Source organism: Muntiacus reevesi, chromosome 2 (genome assembly GCF_963930625.1).
Source record: "Muntiacus reevesi chromosome 2, mMunRee1.1, whole genome shotgun sequence".
Taxonomy (NCBI): domain Eukaryota; kingdom Metazoa; phylum Chordata; class Mammalia; order Artiodactyla; family Cervidae; genus Muntiacus; species Muntiacus reevesi.
This window is the reverse complement of record NC_089250.1, coordinates 147,086,808-147,104,381: the sequence shown is the minus strand read 5'-3', so window position 1 is coordinate 147,104,381 and position 17,574 is coordinate 147,086,808. Positions and strand designations below refer to the sequence as shown.

The 17,574-nt window shown below is 54.1% G+C and overlaps 1 protein-coding gene across 1 annotated transcript in view; it reads left to right on the top strand.

The window, feature by feature from the left end:
- Positions 1-17,574, top strand: part of COL17A1 (collagen type XVII alpha 1 chain) — a 46,981-nt gene that overhangs the window by 22,607 nt on the left and 6,800 nt on the right. The window contains exons 17-43 of the mRNA XM_065920105.1: positions 187-405; positions 983-1,201; positions 1,527-1,556; positions 1,929-1,955; positions 3,217-3,243; positions 3,353-3,415; positions 4,130-4,234; positions 4,526-4,588; positions 5,268-5,303; positions 5,901-5,954; positions 6,184-6,219; positions 6,728-6,763; positions 7,396-7,458; positions 8,694-8,729; positions 9,004-9,075; positions 9,656-9,682; positions 10,648-10,683; positions 12,460-12,495; positions 12,747-12,827; positions 14,034-14,069; positions 15,567-15,624; positions 15,744-15,784; positions 15,938-15,991; positions 16,610-16,669; positions 17,013-17,039; positions 17,343-17,375; positions 17,469-17,543. Of these exons, the coding sequence (XP_065776177.1) occupies positions 187-405; positions 983-1,201; positions 1,527-1,556; positions 1,929-1,955; positions 3,217-3,243; positions 3,353-3,415; positions 4,130-4,234; positions 4,526-4,588; positions 5,268-5,303; positions 5,901-5,954; positions 6,184-6,219; positions 6,728-6,763; positions 7,396-7,458; positions 8,694-8,729; positions 9,004-9,075; positions 9,656-9,682; positions 10,648-10,683; positions 12,460-12,495; positions 12,747-12,827; positions 14,034-14,069; positions 15,567-15,624; positions 15,744-15,784; positions 15,938-15,991; positions 16,610-16,669; positions 17,013-17,039; positions 17,343-17,375; positions 17,469-17,543 (1,650 nt within the window). The remainder of the gene's footprint in view (positions 1-186; positions 406-982; positions 1,202-1,526; positions 1,557-1,928; positions 1,956-3,216; positions 3,244-3,352; positions 3,416-4,129; positions 4,235-4,525; positions 4,589-5,267; positions 5,304-5,900; positions 5,955-6,183; positions 6,220-6,727; positions 6,764-7,395; positions 7,459-8,693; positions 8,730-9,003; positions 9,076-9,655; positions 9,683-10,647; positions 10,684-12,459; positions 12,496-12,746; positions 12,828-14,033; positions 14,070-15,566; positions 15,625-15,743; positions 15,785-15,937; positions 15,992-16,609; positions 16,670-17,012; positions 17,040-17,342; positions 17,376-17,468; positions 17,544-17,574) is intronic.

The following is a 17,574-nucleotide window of genomic DNA, read 5'->3' as shown; positions in this document are numbered from 1 at the left end:
ATTGTCAGACCTCTGCTCATGATCAGCCAGCACGGCGCCTTGTTTATTCCAGGAGCCACAGGGACCTGCCTGCAAGCCCACTCACACTCACTCAGGCCTGCAGGAAATCACCATGAGTCAGAGAATTTGGAGGGAAGGGGGCACGAGCCGCCGGCAGTCACCTTACCCTTGCCCTCTCTTCCACAGACATCCACGGCTACGACCACCGCCGTGGTGGTGGAGGCGGTGGCGGCAGCGGTGGTGCCCTTGGCAGTGGGGCCGCTGGTGGAGGGGGCAAGGGCTCGTGGGGGGCGGCGCCTGCCTGGTGCCCCTGCGGCTCCTGGTGCAGCTGGTGGAAGTGGCTGCTGGGCCTGCTGCTCACCTGGCTACTGCTCCTGGGGCTGCTCTTCGGCCTCATCGCTCTGGGTACGTGTGGTAGGGCCCCGCTGCCTGTTCAGAAGGGCAGGAACCAGCCAGTATCCCAGGTGTCAGGTGCCAAGGGGCCCGAGATCATGGGTGCAGACCCCTTGTTCCTGCAGATGCGGAGGCTGGGACTCCAGGAGGCCCCTGGTCAAGGTCCTGTGACTGCTCCATCGCGGAGCTGGGACTCTAAAGCAGCTCCTGGTTCCCAGGGAACAAGGGCCCCATGCCAGTGGCATCCTGCTCCAAGCCCCTGGCTGCCCTTAATAATCAGGCCAGACCTTTCATAGCCTTTCTACTTTCCACATTCCGTTGACTCTCACACCAGCTCCCTTGGGAGACTTGAGGGCTAGCTCTGTCACCATGGCCAGGCTTCTTCAAGGCTCAGTTCCAGTTTTGAGTAGCTCATTCTGCTGGTAGCCACAGCAGACTATCTCCCCAAAAATATTCCAGTACAATGTCCCCGCAGCATGCAGAAGCCACCACGGCCTCCAGAGCCCCCATTTCAGTCTCCCCTGGAGCACTAGGAAGGCACCGGCTGGCAGGCTCCTGTGCTGATGCTGTCTCTGTGTGTCTGTTCCAGCCGAGGAGGTGAGGAAGCTGAAGGCACGTGTGGACGAGCTGGAGAAAATGAGGGGCCGCTTGTCTTACAACGAGAAGATGGAGAGGAGCAGCCAGGATGCTGTCCAGGGGGTTGCGCCCAGGCTGGGGGAAGGTCTAGGAAAATCTGGGCTTGATGGCTACAATCAGGAGGACATCTGGCAATTCGTGAGGGCCAGGCTGATGACAGAACAGGAAAACGGTGAGCACATCACAGGGGGAAAGGTCAGCAGCTCCCAATCCTGGTTCCTGTATATGGAGTGGTGTCTGTTTAGGACAATCCCCAGCGCCCCTCACTCAGCTCTCTTGACAGCCCTGGGATGGAGGGAGGACCTATATTGGTATCCTATTTTATGGTTAGAAAAACTGAGAGCTGGGGAGCATTGTCCAACCTGCATACTTTAGAATCGGGTACCTAGTCCTAGCCTGTTTCATCCCACCATACCACTGATCCCCTTCAGGTGTGTGTGTGTTGTACTTGTGCACAGAAAACGTGCAGCTAACTCTGGCTTTGCTATCTCTTGTAGGAAATCTCCGAGGAAGCCCTGGGCCTAAAGGTATCGCAGTGGATGGAGCCCTTTTCCTGGACTTGGACCCAAGTTTTCTGGGGGTGGGGAGTGGGGCGGGTTTGGAAAACTTTTTTTTTCCCCAAATTGAAGGATGAGTAGTGGAAAGATCTTACAGAATCTGTTGGGAGGGCTGAGAACTGGCTCTACCGTCAGAATATCTTAGAATGGGAAGGGAGCTAAAGTGTTGTCTAAGAGAGGCGAATGATGAGCCCAAGAGACACCGATGGTGATGGAGAGGAAGCCACGCCACACGCCAGCTCACTATGAAATGTCATTTACATGGGGTCCACTGACTTTTAGGAGAGAATGGCCCTTGGCTTCTCACCACATCTCACAGTTTTCATGTCTCTCTTATTTTAGGTGACATGGGAGTTCAAGGCCCTAAAGGTAAATAGAACAAAATTTTTACCTTAAATATTAGTGAGGGTTGACAGTTTAAAGCAATCAGCAAGTGCCAGAAAACACACTTCCCACCCTTCCTGGCCATCCCCAACTTGTGGTAGGATCGTGAATTGCAGAGCAGCCTGCAGACCCTCAGGCTTTTGGGGAAGGGGCTAGAAGTGGGGGAAGGGGGGCTTCCTGATAGAACAGAGCTGCACCTCTGGGGCAGTCCTGTCGCTGGCCCGATCTCAGGGGTTCCCACAGCAAGGACCCTGAGGGGGCCTGTGGTCTGGATCAGCCCAAGTGGTTCCAAGGCCAGGGGTACACAGACCTTTCTGAGAATCACTATTGGAGATGGCAGGGTCACCCCCTCTCTTCTCAGCTTCACCTCCCTTCTCAAGAGATCCCAGTGCAGGAATCGGGGTTCCTCTACTTGATGGCCTCCCAAGTTCAGGATTCCCTGCCCCCCACATGCACACTCTGGGTCGCCACCTCTGCACTCTATTCCCCAAGGCTCCAGCTCGCAGGCTATGAACCCATCCTGACCATTGTCGACTAAAAAATACAGTCACAACCTGAAAGTAGAGTTACTTTGTTTGGCGGGAATGTTTAGGACTCTGAGCCCAGAAAACAGCATGTCAGGATCTCTAAGAGAACTGCTCAGCATGTCAGGCTCTCTAAGAGAACTGCTCCGAGGGGGTGGTGGGTGTCAGGCTATATACAAGTATGCAACAAAGGGAGCAGGCAGTTTGAACATCAAAGATCAGGTATTCAGTTAAGGAAGTGAGCATTCTATGTATGGAAGGATGGAAGCTTCTAGGCTCACCGAATTCATTTCTTTCATATGCACCTCAGCTATCTGGGGTCAATCCTGTTTCCTTGTTCACCTTGTTTCTTGCATTCCCCCAGCTCCTCAGCAATCACCGTGGGGGTGGCAGCATCTGCTGGATCGCAGTTTGGGGCTTCCTCATTCACATTTGGAGGCCAGAAATCGCTGATGCCTGTGAAATTTCTTGTTCATTAATATAGGAGATATTTTCATTTCACACCATCATGCAGTCAAATCTGAATCACAGATAAACAATAAATCATTCTTCACTATAAGTATGTCCCAAGTACTAAAAATTTATTCAGGGTTTATCTGCAGTTCAGAGTTAACTGAGCGTCCCATGTTGTAGTTTGGCCATCCTACCTGAATTCCACTGGAGGCTTCTTTAGGTGATCAGCCTGGGTCCTCTGCTTGACTTTTCTTTCTTTGTTCCCACAGGAGACCGAGGGTTCCCTGGAACTCCAGGTGTGTAGCCTTTGATGGTGCTGCTAGGGTTGCGGACCACTGGGTCCTGGCTCCTGGCTCCTGGTGTCTGGGAGGAAAGAAAGGCTGAGCTATTCTTGTGTGTCCACAGGTATCCCTGGGCCCTTGGGCCACCAAGGTCCAGAGGGACCAAAGGGACAGAAAGGCAACATGGGTAAGAACCATTTCTCTGTTCACTTATTCCCTCATTCATTCATTCATTCATTCAGTAAATGTTTTTGTTAGGTACCTGCTCTGTGCCAGACCCTGTTTTAAGTGTTGGGGAGAGGGTGGTGAACAAAACAGAGAACCCCTGACTATTTCTGGGTGCAGATAAACAGTAGACATGATAGATAAATGAAGTATACAGAGGGAGGAAGTGACTGGTAAAATAGGAACACAGAGCCCAACGGGTCTGGAAGGGCTGAAGGGTAATTGAAAATAAGGCTGGCAGGGAAAGCCTCACTGAGAAGGTGCCATTTAAGCAAAGATGTGAAGTGGGAGAGGGAGCCAGGCCTAAGATAATCCGGGGGAACCTTCCAGGCAGAGGTAGCAGATACAGGCCTGGGGCAAGGGTCTGGGAGCCTGGGGAGGAGTAGGAGGAGGAGGGTGTCGGGAGCCATCAAAGGAGGCCAAGAGTCAAGAGGGAGGGGCCTTGTAGACCTTGCAAGGATATGGCTTTTATTCTCAGTGAGCTGAGAAGCTGTTTGCAGGTTGGGGCAGAAATGGGACACGATCAGCTTGCATTTTCAAACTCTAGCTTCTGCACTGAGTTTGGGCTGCAGAGGAAAAGAAGTAGGGAGGTGGGTGTGGAGACTCCAGGCAGGTGTCCTGCCAGCAAGATGCTGCCTATCTGGTGACTAGCTGAGGTGGGCATTTCTGTCTTTAGGTGAGCCTGGCATGGAGGGACCCATGGGCCAGAGAGGGCGAGAAGGCCCCATGGGACCTCGCGGTGAACCAGGGCTCCCTGGGTTTGGAGAGAAAGGAGACAGAGGTAAGAGGCGATTCCTTCACTGGGCAGACTGGCTGCATCCACACTTCCTCCTCACATGGTTCTCCCTCCCTCTCTCTTTCACTTGCATTAGCTGAGCACCTGCTTTGAGCCAGGGTCTGTGCTGGATCCTGTGGTCTAAGAAGGGGGCATGGGCTGGGATGTGGGTTCAGGCCCAGTGGATCTGAGACCACCAGCAGGGTGGGAAGTGTTTTCCACCTGCAAATGATACCACATGGGCTGAGTGGGTGACTAAAGTGGGGGGACTCTCTCAGAGTGCTTATTTCTCCCCAGGGGATGCCGGTAAACCAGGTGTTCAGGGCCCACCTGGTGTCCCAGGCTCTGTCGGTCCCAAAGGTAAGTCAAGTGCCCACACAGTGCCCAAGTTTGCCATGTCCAGGAGGGATCTCAGAGGTCCAGGCACTGGGATCCCCAACAGCCCTAATCCACAGCTCCAGGGTTGACAGGCTCAGAGAGGGTCCCCCTCCCCAGAAAAGAGTCCCTGGGTGTCAGGATTGGAGCTGTATTTTTGGCAAATTTATTTATATTTGGTGAATTTTGGCGAATATATTATGGTGAATTTGGGGGTTATGCCTCCATCTCTGTTCAATGACCCTGTTATGTGGCCTATAAGTGAGTGGATGGTTCTGGAAATTAAAAGTCAGACAATTTCCTTGCCAGTCGGGGCCCAGAGGTAAACATTCGAGAGCAATCTGTCTGGACACGCCAAGGGATAGGGCCTTCTCACAGTGCGATGTCCAACTGGTCCCCTCTCCTCCCTGCCCCTGCCTTAGCCCAAATGTTCGACCAGGAAGGAGCAGGGGGTCTTTTAATCCTGGCAGCCGCAGCGTCCTCCCTAAGAAGGACTTCACACTGGGGTCACTCCTGGACCCGCCGACTCTGGGGTCCTGGTGCACACATGCAGCCCTCGCCTGGGGTGTACGCCCCACCCCCTCCACGTGCCACTCTGCATGGGGTCAGTGTCCCGGCCTGTAACCAACCCATCTGATCATTACTGTCCTGTTGTCCTCCTCAGGTTCTAGTGGTTCTCCTGGCCTGCAGGGTCCCCCAGGTCAGTGGCCTTCTTCTCAAAAATAGATGCTATTTCTGGGGCAAAGAGAGGGAGGTTAAATGGAGAAACAAACATTTTTAAAGCCAAAGAAGCAACTCTAAAGAGAGCCTCCTGGAGACGCAAAGCTCCCCTCTGCCTGTGTGCCACCTGTGGCTAAGGTCAGGTACAGTGGGTCCCACGAGACTGTCCTTACTCGAATTCGGGCACCAGACCCTCCAGCGCTGCCAGCAGGTGGCTCCCATCCTGCTTTGATCTGAGCGAAGCGCCTGCCTCCCCTCATCCCTGTGGGCCAGCGCGCGTGCCGGGCGTCTCGAGCTGCAGCCCAGCCTCTCTGCCAGGGTCCCCACGAGGGGTTCGCATGCCTGGGCCTGGGAATCGCAGGCACCAGAAACCTAGTCCAGGATGAGGTAGTGGGGACATGGGAGGAGAAGACCATGAACAGCAGCCCTTGACTTTTACCCCAGAGAGTGTGTTTGTCTGTGCATGTGTGTGCCTAGTAGGTATGTGTGTGTGGATGTATGCATGTACCCGTGTGCATGTCCATCCCTTCCAAAGCTGGGGACACTCATCCACCCATGCGGTTTCCTCTGTGTGCAGGCTCTATAGGTCCCCAAGGACTCCGAGGTGAAGTGGGACTCCCTGGTATCAAAGGTAAGCTGGGGGGAGGGGCATTACCTGAGAGATGCAGTTCACTCAAGAAGGAGGTCTGGGGGCACAGGGAGGGTCTGGTGAACTCACCAACAGCCTGCGCAGGCCGACAGGTGTGTGAGGGGAAAGGGCAGTCAGGACGGTGGGGGAGCCTGACTTCTGACACAGATTCTGCCCCTTCTTGTTCGTTCCCCCAAGGCTTTTCACACTGAGGTGCCCGTTTCCTTTTCAGGTGACAAAGGACCTATGGGACCACCGGGCCCCAAAGGTGTGTTGCTCCTGCTGCTGCTCGGACATCACCACAGCCTGGGAACCCAGCTGTGAACCCTGTGCCCGGGTCTTGATGACCAGACTCTAGGGCTGGGAGGGATCCGGGACTCTAGTCCAGCCTCTCAGATAGTGCTGCTGAGGCACAGAGGAGAAACAGCACCAGCGTCCCAGTACTGGAGTCGGGTGGTCCTCGGAGTAGCGCGGACACTGCCCTGAGGCCTCTCCCCACTAGTCTGGACCCCCTATTGCCCCCAGCACCCACTGGTGAGACAGAAAGGCCTGGGTCAGTTTGTGGGTGGGCCCTGACCCAGGAGAAATCTATCTAGCTTGCTTTCTGGGTCTTTGTTAATGCTGAGTTCTCACCAACATTCAGCAGACAGCAGCTTCCAGATACTGTGGGAACTGTTCTGCAGCCAGGGTCCCTCTTGCTGAGTGAGATTCTTTTCCTTGCTCCTGACTGACGTTTGTTTTCTCTACCCCTGCCCCCCACCCCACGCTTATTTCAGGTGACCAGGGTGAGAAAGGACCCCGAGGGCTCACAGGTCAGTCCCACACAGGAATCTACTGTCACTCTAAAGACTTTTTATAACTCCATTGGATACTGTAAGTGGGGGAAAAAATACAGAAGCATCAGAGAGAATCTCTGTCTAAAAGCCTTCAGAGGACTTGCAATCTAGAGTGGCGTATAAGCCAGCATCAGCAATATATGTTTGGAACAGAAAAGATAGTTTGTGATTGTCTCTGATTCTTTTTTTTTTTTTTTTTTTTTGTCTCTGATTCTCTTGAAGAATTTAGTTGGAAAACTAAGTTCTTCCCAAAGTGGCAGACATTTTACACTACTCATATCCCTTTCTCCTCTTACCTCCTGCCAATTTGCACGATTAAAAGGAAGTAGTACTAGTGCTTTGGCCACAAGAGGTAGCTTTTTGTTGCCAAGGAAATGAGACTCATACACAGGCCCCTCCAGACCAGGCGTGGCCTCTGGGCCAGTCCATGCCTGCCGCCGGGGGTGGGAGGCCTGACTTTAGAATGACAGCAGATACTGCATCCCCAGCCTCCGGTTGGCATGCCAGGTTCCTCTGGTCGGAGAGGTGGCAGGCTTCGGGGTGTCTGGCAGGGTGGCGTGCTCTATCATGGTCAAGCTTCTCCATCACCTAGTCCACTTCCTTTGCAGGCGAGCCTGGCTTGAAAGGTTTACCTGGTGCCGTGGGTGAGCCCGGGGCTAAAGGAGCGATGGGTGAGTGTCTCAAAGCAGCACGCACCATGGGTCTGCACCACTGCCATCATCATCATGCCCTAGAGCTGAGATCTGTCTAGCTGAGATCTGTGTCTCCCATTCTCTTATCTGTCCACTCCCTGACAGAGACTCCATTTACAGGCTGCTCCTGAATCTGGGCATCCTCTTGGGGCTCACATAGCTGCCACTGTCTCTGACAGCTTCTTACTGCTCTGAGGGTGGGGGGTCTTGGCAAGACATGGTCCATCCCCCTCCCCCGCCACCTTCCTCTGCCCCTCCCCCCATCCCCATTCCTACCTCCAAGGTACTCAGGCCCCTGGGGAGGATGGGGCAAGAGCTGAGGTTCTTCAGAACCTGCAGAATTCTAGGCACAGTTCTGATACTCCAGGGCTGGTCTCACAGCCAAATCACAGGGTTCAGCCCTTGGGTTGACCCTTCCTGAGCGGCCTGTCAGCCAGGACAAGGAAGCTGGCCAAAGACCCCCCCAGCTGCCACCCCAGGTGGCCAGGCATTTGGCAACATGTCCCAGAAGGGTTTAAGCCCCACTGATGGGGATGTGGTGCCTTGGTCTCATTCATTTTACAAACTATTAGGAAGTGCTGACAGAGTTCAGGATGCTGTGTTAGGCAATAAGATGCTTTACCTTCCTCGAGGGGAGATAAAGCTTCTGCGAGGTGATGAGGGCCATGAGAGGTACAGGGTACTCTGAGGAAACAGCAGAGAGAGAGGCTTCTTCCAACCAGAAGGAGGGAGGAAGGGGCTTTTCAGATGGTTTGAAAAAGTAAAGAAGATTTTAACCCCATCAATTTAGAAAATTCCAGGCATAGGCAGCCATATGAGTGAGAAAAGGTAGAGAGGTGACAAAAAGCAAGGGTCCCAGATGGACATGACTTTAGACAGAGGTTAGAATGATGCCTACAGCAGAGGAGACAAGATCTTGGAAGACCTTGATCTCTAGGCCGACACACATTGAGCATCTGGTGTGGGACATGCAGTGGGGACCATGGAAGAGTTCTTGGCAGGAAAAGAGGCATTAGGAGGAGAGGACAGGGGAAAACTGTGCCCAGCAGTGTGACAAGAACAGGGCTTCTTCCGTGTCTCATGGCTGCAGGAGGGGCTGCAGGGGCTCCCCCTCCCCCCACCCAGGAGACAGCTTGCGAGGCTGTAGGGTGGTTGAGGGAGGAGTCCCAGGGTAGCTCCCAGAGTCACTGAAGAGCTTTGATCTGCTTTCCCAGGACCCGCTGGCCCCGACGGACATCAAGGCCCAAGAGGTTGGTCAAGGAGCTGCTCTCCTCACTCCCCCTCCTCCCCTGCCTACCCCTTCCGAGCCCTGTCCACGTCCCAGCAGGCAGCCCCCAGCCCCCCAATCACAATACCAGGGGGTGTATGTCACAGGGAGGTGTGCAAGGTCCGGGTCTCACTCCCTTCCTCCCTTCCATCTGCTGGCAAGTTATTCAGTAGAACCCCAAGAGCCCCCAGCTCCCATGTGTGGGCCAGCCAGCTTGCCTAGAGGGAAAACTCTCCATGTGGCATTGCTCTCTCTAGGGGAACAAGGTCTTCCAGGAATGCCGGGAACCCGGGGATTACCAGGACCTTCTGGGGACCCAGGGAAGCCAGGTAAAGAGTGGGAAGAGGGAGCTGGCCATGCTATGTGTATGTGTGTGTGTATACCTTTCTGAGTCCATTTTCCTCCAGAAGCTCATCAGGAAAATGCTGGCTTGAGCATAGTGACTGTGGGTCCTGACAGCCCAGTCACCAAGTCTGGCAACTCAGAAAAAAAGATCAACACCAAAAGCAAGGAGTTCTAGAAAGCGGCAAGGAATCTCTTAAAAATATCAGTTTATTGCCATTCAGTTCCTGGCTCCTCTGAGCCCTTCCCCTGCAGACCTCCTCAGGCCATACCCGGACAGTCACCAGTGGCTGCCAGTCTGGGAAAAGAAGCCGCTGTTAGGGTCACCACCAAAGGCCCAACAGGAGCAAGATCCCCAGAGCTGCAGGAGGAATAAATCAAAACAAGAAAGCCATGAGGGCAAATGGCAGTATAGCGGTGTTCAGAGAACTGCTCCCATCCAGGGTGACGAGGACCCTGGAGTCCGGCTACCCCAAACATGGGATTCGTCTCCCTGCACCGCTCCTGGGCTGAGGCAGGGGCGCCTCAGCCCTTCAACTCTCCTCTCATGTCTTCTGTTTTGCATAGGTCTCACTGGACCCCAAGGACCTCAGGGTGAGTCACTGGGTCACGCCCACCCCTGGCATTCAGCAGATGCTTCTCCAGTCACCAGAGTGTTTCCACTCCTCCCCTCACCCTCCAGCAAGAATGGGTTCAGGTCATTTTACTGAGTCTGAAGCAACACCTTAGGAAGGAAAAATACTCACAGAACAATCTAGAAAGGCATTCTGGAAGAGATGAGGTTAGATCACAAGCAAATTCTGTCTGCCTGAGCCTGGCCCCCTGTGGTGCAGGGACCCCCCCCTCCCCTCCAACACACACACTCCCCCCGACCCTGAGAGGAGGCTCCAGGCTCAGAAGTCCCGTTAGCCCCACAGAGACCACATCCTCCATGGCGCAGCAGGGAGTGGGTATCATGTTATACAGAAGGGCCCAGCCCCTCTGGGACAGCCCCAGTGTCCAGTCTGTCCGATAGCTGGATAGTGTGCACCCACCTGGATCTGAGAAATTGCCACCACACCAGCCCCAACTCCTAAAGGAAATTAGGCAAAGATGTAAAATAAAATCAAACAACATCGCCCCCAACGGTTCAGCACACAGGGACTTGTTTCTAATGCTTTCTGGTAGAATTCAGGGGATGAACGCAAAAGGCAATGTTATCAGATACAGGAATATATAGGAATATATCTGTTATATCAAATATATAGCCCAGTCCCTACTCCCCGAGGCTGCGGGGGGCACATCACCCAGAGGGGCTGGGATCCCCTACAGCAGGGTCCATGCACCTCTGCCTCCCTCCAGCCCAGCTGTTGCCCCATTTCCTAGAGATGGAGAAGGGCTCAGAGCCAGAGGCTGCCTGAGGGGCTGCTGGGCCCAGGTGGAAGTCAGAGTCAGCTGGGCCTGCGGTTTCAGTGTGTGATTGCGGCCTTTCTGGGTGACCGAGTGCTAGGCGCTACCACAGGGTGTCTGAGATTGCTGGCCCTTCAATATCCTGACTGACTTGTTTTCAATCACATCAGGAGTTCCTGGTACCCCCGGCCGACCAGGAGTTAAAGGTAAGTGGTTTTGCAAACAAACTAGATAGTCACTAGTCATTTTTGCAGGAGGCCCCTCTCTGGCAAGAGCCTGGATCAACAGTGGCATCTAGTGGCTTCAGAGGAAGGCTGTGAGGCTGAGGAGCCAAGGATTCTTCTGATCAACTAAGCCCTGAATCCTCAAGCCCCACTCTGTTTCCCACAATCTAGAACCTCACTTTGGTGCCTGAGTTTCTCCAAGCCTTTGATGAAGAAGGATCTGGAAGGGTGCTGCCCCCACCCCTGAAAGCCTTTCCATCTCACCTCTAAAACACCCCAAGAGTGCTCCATCCCCTCACTTAGGCTGGTCCCCCCGTAGTGTGACTCTTCCCTGGGACAGGTTTTATAATCCACATAGACCTCAGTGTAACTGGGACATGGCCACCCCCTTTCTGAGAGGGGGCTTTCATTCAGGAGGGTCTCAGATGCTACTGAGAGGATGAAGCCAGAGTTCTAGGGGGAGCAGCCTCTGGACTGGACCCTTCCACGTAGGGCAACACTAGCATCTGCCCCCAGCCCTGAGCAGTGCAGGACAGGCATTGCTCAGGGACGGTCCTCTCCTTCTGTCCCTGTGAGCCTACCATCCTGATCCCTGACATTCCATAGAGCTGCGCTCTATCACTGTCACCTTGAGGGGACCTACTTTCCAGAAACTATTTCTAGCAACTGGTTGGGGGCAAGGAGTTCTTTCAGGCACATCCCGAGCAGACACATCTCCGGGTCCACAGATCTGCTCAGGGAGAGGCCTGGGATTCTCCAAGAAAGCCCCCTTGCCCTTCTCCAGGGGCTGTGGCTTTCTGTCCAGTGTGCACAAGAGGTGGACATTGTACCCAATACTGGATTGTGTTCCAACAAAAATAACTCAAGTACTTTCTCTTAGATTTGAGCCCCCAGGGGCTGGCAGGACACAAGCAGAGACCACCCCTCTGCTCCCCCAAAGGGGGAAATCAGCATCACCCCTCAGTGTATGGATAACTGAATACCCACAGGCCTTGGGAAATGACAAGAAATTTCCAGTCAAGGACTTTTCCATCCTGTACTTCATCTCTTGGTTCTCTAGAATCTGTGGGTCTCCAGTCCATAGAGATTCCTCATTGAGATGGCCTTAAGAAAGTATGAATCTGCCATCCCCTTCTTGGAAGTCATCCACGAACATTTGCCTTTTCAGCCCCCTGAAATACAAGGCAGAGAAGACATCTGTTAACCTTTACATAATTCGTGATTCCTTAGACCACAGACCCCGCTCCCCACTTGACTCTGCACGGTCCCTACCCTGTCCCAGGGAATTAGCCCCTGAGGAGCGTGGGAACTAGACTTGACCCCACAGGCTCACGACCTCTGCTCTTTGACCTCTCAGCACTCTTCCCACCTAAAGCAATTCCCAGTAAGAGCCTTCGATGCCTGTGGAGGGAGAAGATAGACTATGGGAGTGGGAGTGACTCCTGAGTTGGCATATTCTGGCCTCATCAAAAGGCACACTCTCCAATACCCACCAGTGAAGCCCCCTTGCAGAGACCCAGCTTCTTCCAAAAACTATTGTGAGCCAAGAAGATTGATGCTCTGGCTTCCAGGGTCTCCAGGGCACAGACTGTTGCTTAATGCATCCTGCCTGTTTCCCTTCAGTTCATTCAGATGCCTTTAGCCTGAGGGTTAGAAGCCCAGGAGTGGGTCTCAAATGCAATCAGAAGCCTTGAAAATGATTTATTGAACCACTAATTGATCCTGGGACTGACCACTCTCCTCTTCCTCCCCTCCCAGGTGAACCAGGAGCTCCAGGCAAGATCATGACTTCAGGTAGGCAGGCCCTGCAGAGGGTACTGGCAGAGGGTACTGGGCATCTGTCCTGGCTCTGTCTCCACACCCTCCACACCTGCAGGCTTGGTGCTTTGGGCGGAATGCAGTGCTGAGCTCTGCCAGTCAGAGAGAGGAGGGTGGGGGAATTTTAGAGGTTGTACTGGCCAAACCTGGCCCACAGCCCGGCCTGGTCCCTGTGCCTCAGAATGAGGAGAGTGGGGCTCAGCGTTCAATGTGTCTTCTGTTTACAGAGGGATCATCAACCATCACTGTCCCAGGTCCCCCAGGACCTCCTGGAGCCATGGGACCTCCGGGACCTCCAGGAGCCCCAGGTCAGTCTGTTTTCTGGCTTTGCCCCAGGTCAGCATCAGGCTTGCTGACATTTGACTACAGTAGCGTTCAGTCAAATCTGAAACCTGGATTGAAACCTGGGGAAGAATAGGAAGAGGCTGGGAAAGCCCCTCCCCAACAGCCCGGTGAGCCCTGATCACTCCCCAGCAAGTATCCCTAGCCCTGTGTGTACTCTGCTTCCCTGGGTCCCCAGAGCATCACTGCAGGCTCCAGCAGGTAAATGATGTGCTTGAGGCCACACAGCTAAGAAGTAGCTGAGACAGGCTTCTGCCCAGGTTCCTCTGCCTTCAGATCCAGGATTTGACCTGTCAAGAGTCCGTCCTACAATTGTTTCCTCTTGGAAAACAACTCAATAATATGCATCAGGGGCAAAAAAATGCTAGAAGTCTATTTGAAGTAAATATCCCTAAACTGTCCAACAATAATGAGATGGCTACAAAAAATAGGAAGACTTAAAAGAAAGATGTTTAAAGAGGAGAATATTCGATAATGGGCTTCCCTGGTGACTCAGTCAATAAAGAATCCGCCTGCAATGTGGGAGACCTAGATTCGATCCCTGGGTTGGGAAGATCCCTTAGAGAAGGAAATGGCAACCCACTCCAGTATTCTTGCCTGGAGAATCCCTGTGGACAGAGGAGCCTTTCGGGCTACAGTCCATGGGGTCGCAAAGCGTCAGACGTGACTGAGCAACTTAGCACAGCATACTCAATAGTGTGTGCTCTATGGTTGCAACTACATTTTTATAAGAAAAAATTGTTGGAAGGAAATAAAACAAAATGCCTGTAAGTTAAAGGTTTATGGGTGATAAAATGTCTATGTGTAAATGAAATACATTATTTAACATGACTAGTGCAAGTATGGACCAGCCTTCCCTCCTGATAAACTCCAGTGACAGAGGGGACATTGTGGGTGTTTAGAAGTCTCTAATCATCAGAGGACAGTGTCAGAGTCCTGCCCATCCCAGGGGCCCCAGTGCCTGGCTGAGAATTTCTCACCAGAACAGATCACAGAGCTGGTCTCAAATTGCTTATTGCTTTCAAATAAGCAAGCTGACCACTTTGGGCCACTGTTCCATGCCTTGTGAGGAAGCTACTTATGGACCTAGGCACCTGCCTTTTCTTCAGTTCTTCTAGAACTCTGACCCTCAAGGTGTGATAAAACCTATTCTTCCCCAACCCCATTTCCAGGCCCTGTTGGTCCAGCTGGTCTCCCAGGACAGCAAGGTATGTGTCGCTCTGAAAGAATGCATGACCATAGGCTGCGGGGAGAGCTTCCTTCTCAGGGTGGAAATGTGCCCATCTTTAAATGAAGTGAGAGAGGTGCATCCTGGTAAGGGAGGCAAGGAGGTCCCCCTGGCTCATCACAAGGCCCTTGCAAGGCCTCAGCAGCCAGAGGAGCTACCTCTTCCCACCCCCTTCCATATTTCTGAGGAGGTAGGGGTCCCCTAGAAAGGGTGATTGAGGCTCCTGGATCAGGATCAAGCTTAGCAATTTTCACAGGCCTCAGGCTTCTTGTGACTGAATCCTGAGAATCAGGTCACTGTCCAGCAACTTAGCCAAATATCCAAACTGTATCCAAAATACTGTCTGGCTCCAGATTCTTCATTTCTTCCTGGGGTGTTTCTGGATCCCAGCCAACACTCTGGCCCCACCCACACTTGACTCAGCTCTGCCCATCCTCAACTCAACCCCACACTGACAGATTGTCGAGAGTGGTGACCCCCACCTCTGTGTCCTCCACAGGCCCGCGAGGGGAGCCGGGCCTGGCTGGCGAATCGTTCATGGGCAGCAGCAGCTCCATCTCTGAGGTCCTGGCCACCCGTGAGTACCACCGTGTTCTCTGGGACAGGTGATGCGGGGGTGGGAGTGGGGAAGACGGCTGTGCATGGGTGCCTGCGGCAGCTGCACCCGTGAGTCATCGTGAGCCCCAGTGTAAGGATGGCCGGTCCCTCCGAGATGCAGTGCTAGCTGAGAGAGAAAACAGAGGGGCTTTATCAGCATGGAGATGAGTCACAGAGGATGGCGCAGCTGTCAGAGAGGTTCTTCGGATTCCAGGAGGACCAGGGTCACATGGGGTGTCTGCACCCAGCCCTGTGGGTGTGATGAGAGGAGCCCTGGACCTCCCCTCCCAAAACAGCCACAGGGCTCCCTGGGTTCTCAGCCCCAGACTCAGCCTGGCAGGGCTGACTCCTGGCTCCTCCTATTGCCCATCCTTTAAACAGCCCAGGCGGAGATGCTGTGGGCCCCCTCCTGGACACCTTAACAACAAAGACAGCGCCGGCCCTGGTCCGGCAGTCCCCACGTGCCTGCCACTGTACCCTGGTGTCCCACTGAGTCTGTGCAGGGCCCTGGTGATACAGGTCTTGGGCCTCTGGTTTACAGCAGAGGGAACTGAGGCTGAAAGAGCTCAAGATCTTGCCCCAAGTCACAAGCCAGCAGTGGCGAGGCAGGATTTGAACTCAGGCTATCTGACCCCGAAGCCATGGTCCTACTCATCACTGCCACACCCGCATCAGCCACCAGGGAGCTCCACTCAGCCCCACCCTGCTCAGGGCAAAAGACACCTCTAGCCGAGGGTGTCTTGGAGGGTCCCAGGCCATGACCCATGACCTGGCGTGGGGATGTGAGTAGAGTTGCTGATGATCCTGGTGAGGGGTAAGGCTGGCAGAGAGAGAGGTCTCGTGACAGCTTTTACTCATTTCTGGTTTCTTCTTTCCACAGAGGGTATTGATTTACGAGGTCCCCCAGGCCCGCCTGGACCACCTGGGCCACCAGGTGAGCACCTCAGGGGTCTTTGGAAGGTGGGAAATCTTGGGGACGGGGCAGGGGCACAAGGCGCTTAGTGAGAAAGCAAGATCCTGGGTTCAGCATTGCCTCTTCCTCACCCTTTTCTACAAGACTATCCATTCCAGGCCCCCCGGGACCCCAAGGCCCAGCAGGTGAGAGCTGGGGTAGGTGGGAGATAATGAGACCAGAGCCCAGGTTGCTTCCCGGCTGGTTCTTAGAAAAGAGCTTCTCTGCTGCTTCTCCTGGGCAGAGGGTTCCTGGCCACCTCTTGGCATTAACAAGTCTCGGGTGGTTCTCTTTTCTAGGGGAAGGCTTGCCAGGCCCACCAGGCCCGCCAGGATCTCTCCTGACCAGCTCAGGTAATGCTTGGAGTCAAATCACCCCTGTTCTCCACCTCATCCCCGGCCCCAACCCCAGCACGTGCTGTGGTCATGGGCATGCGGTCTTCCTGACCTACTCTCCACGCTTCCTCCTTCCGACTTTCCACCATGGATGTGTTTGCATAAACACCGTGCTACCTGCTGCATGGAAAAGAGGGTGCTGATGTCAACCCAGCCACCCTGAGAGCCCCTGGTAGCCTAACCTGGGGGAGACAGCTGATCTATCCTTGGGGAGCTTCTGGACTGACTGGAGAGACCTAGTTCCTGTCCTCAGGGGGTCCAGTTCTGATAAAGTAGGCAGGACGCATGCTCATGAAATGAGATAAGTGCTGACAGTAGAACATAGAAACATATGGAAATAAGTTTAGAGCAAACTTTAGCCCAAAACTTGTCCCTAGAAGAAAATTCATCCATCCATGTACCAGGCTGTTCATTCCTTCTTTACATATTTTTCTATCCAACTTCCCGACCAACCATCCATCCATCCATTCATTTGACAAATGTTGATCGTCTACAGAATGACTGGTGCTGTTCTAGACGCTGCTGCCTCACAAACATCATTGCATCCACACTCAAAACTGTTTGTTCCCTCAACAGAGACCTTCTTCTCTGGCCCTCCAGGCCCACCTGGCCCCCCAGGCCCCAAGGGAGATCAAGGTGAGAGCAGTGTCTTAGGGGGCCCGGGAATCAGTGTGCCCCTGTTTGGCCTGCTGGTGGCCAGAGAAATTTGGACAAGGCTGGACGAGCCGAGGCAGGTCTTCATTCTCCTGCCACATCCCATTAGGAGTTCAGCAGCCTGGGGCAGGGGCAGGGGGTTGGTCAGAAGCTCTGCAAAGCATATCCGCCTCTGCCTTGTCCTGTTGGAAGAGAGGTGTGGGGAGCCCCAAGCCCTGCATCTGCTCTGGGCCCAGAGCCCTGTACACCTCCCCCCCAACTCGGGCCCCTGGAAGTCGCAGCATCTGGCTGGGACATGTCTCACAACTGTTTGCTTTCTCCCCAGGCCCCCCAGGCCCCCGAGGACACCAAGGTACAGGAGAACTGGCCTCAAACAATCCTAGGGGGCGTGGGTTGAACTTCCAAGATCCCTGAGCTTCTGGGGTTTGGTCCAAATGAGTGATCAGAGGGTGTTTGTGATTGAGAATTTTGTGCCTGCATGTGCGTGTGTGCACATGTGTCTGTGCGGCAGCTCTAGGTACTGCCCGAGGGCCGGTGCCGCCCTAGCCATGTCATGAGTCTTAGGGAGCCTCGGGAGGGAGGTGGTGTCTTCGGCTGGGGCATGAGGAGAGGGAGGCGGGCACAGCTGACTTCCCCTCTCTGCTGTGTCCCTCAGGCGAGCGAGGCCTCCCAGGGCTCTCAGGCTCAGGTAAGTGCTGAGCGCCGCCCGTCCCCACCACACCCCGACAGCTCTGCTGGAGCCTCTCCCATCCGCTGACTACACTGTGTTGTTGGCCTCCAGGCTCCAGTTCTCTTGGACTCAACCTGCAGGGACCACCAGGCCCACCTGGCCCTCAGGGACCCAAGGGTGACAAAGGTCAGTGAAGGCAGTGGAAAGTGGGAACAAG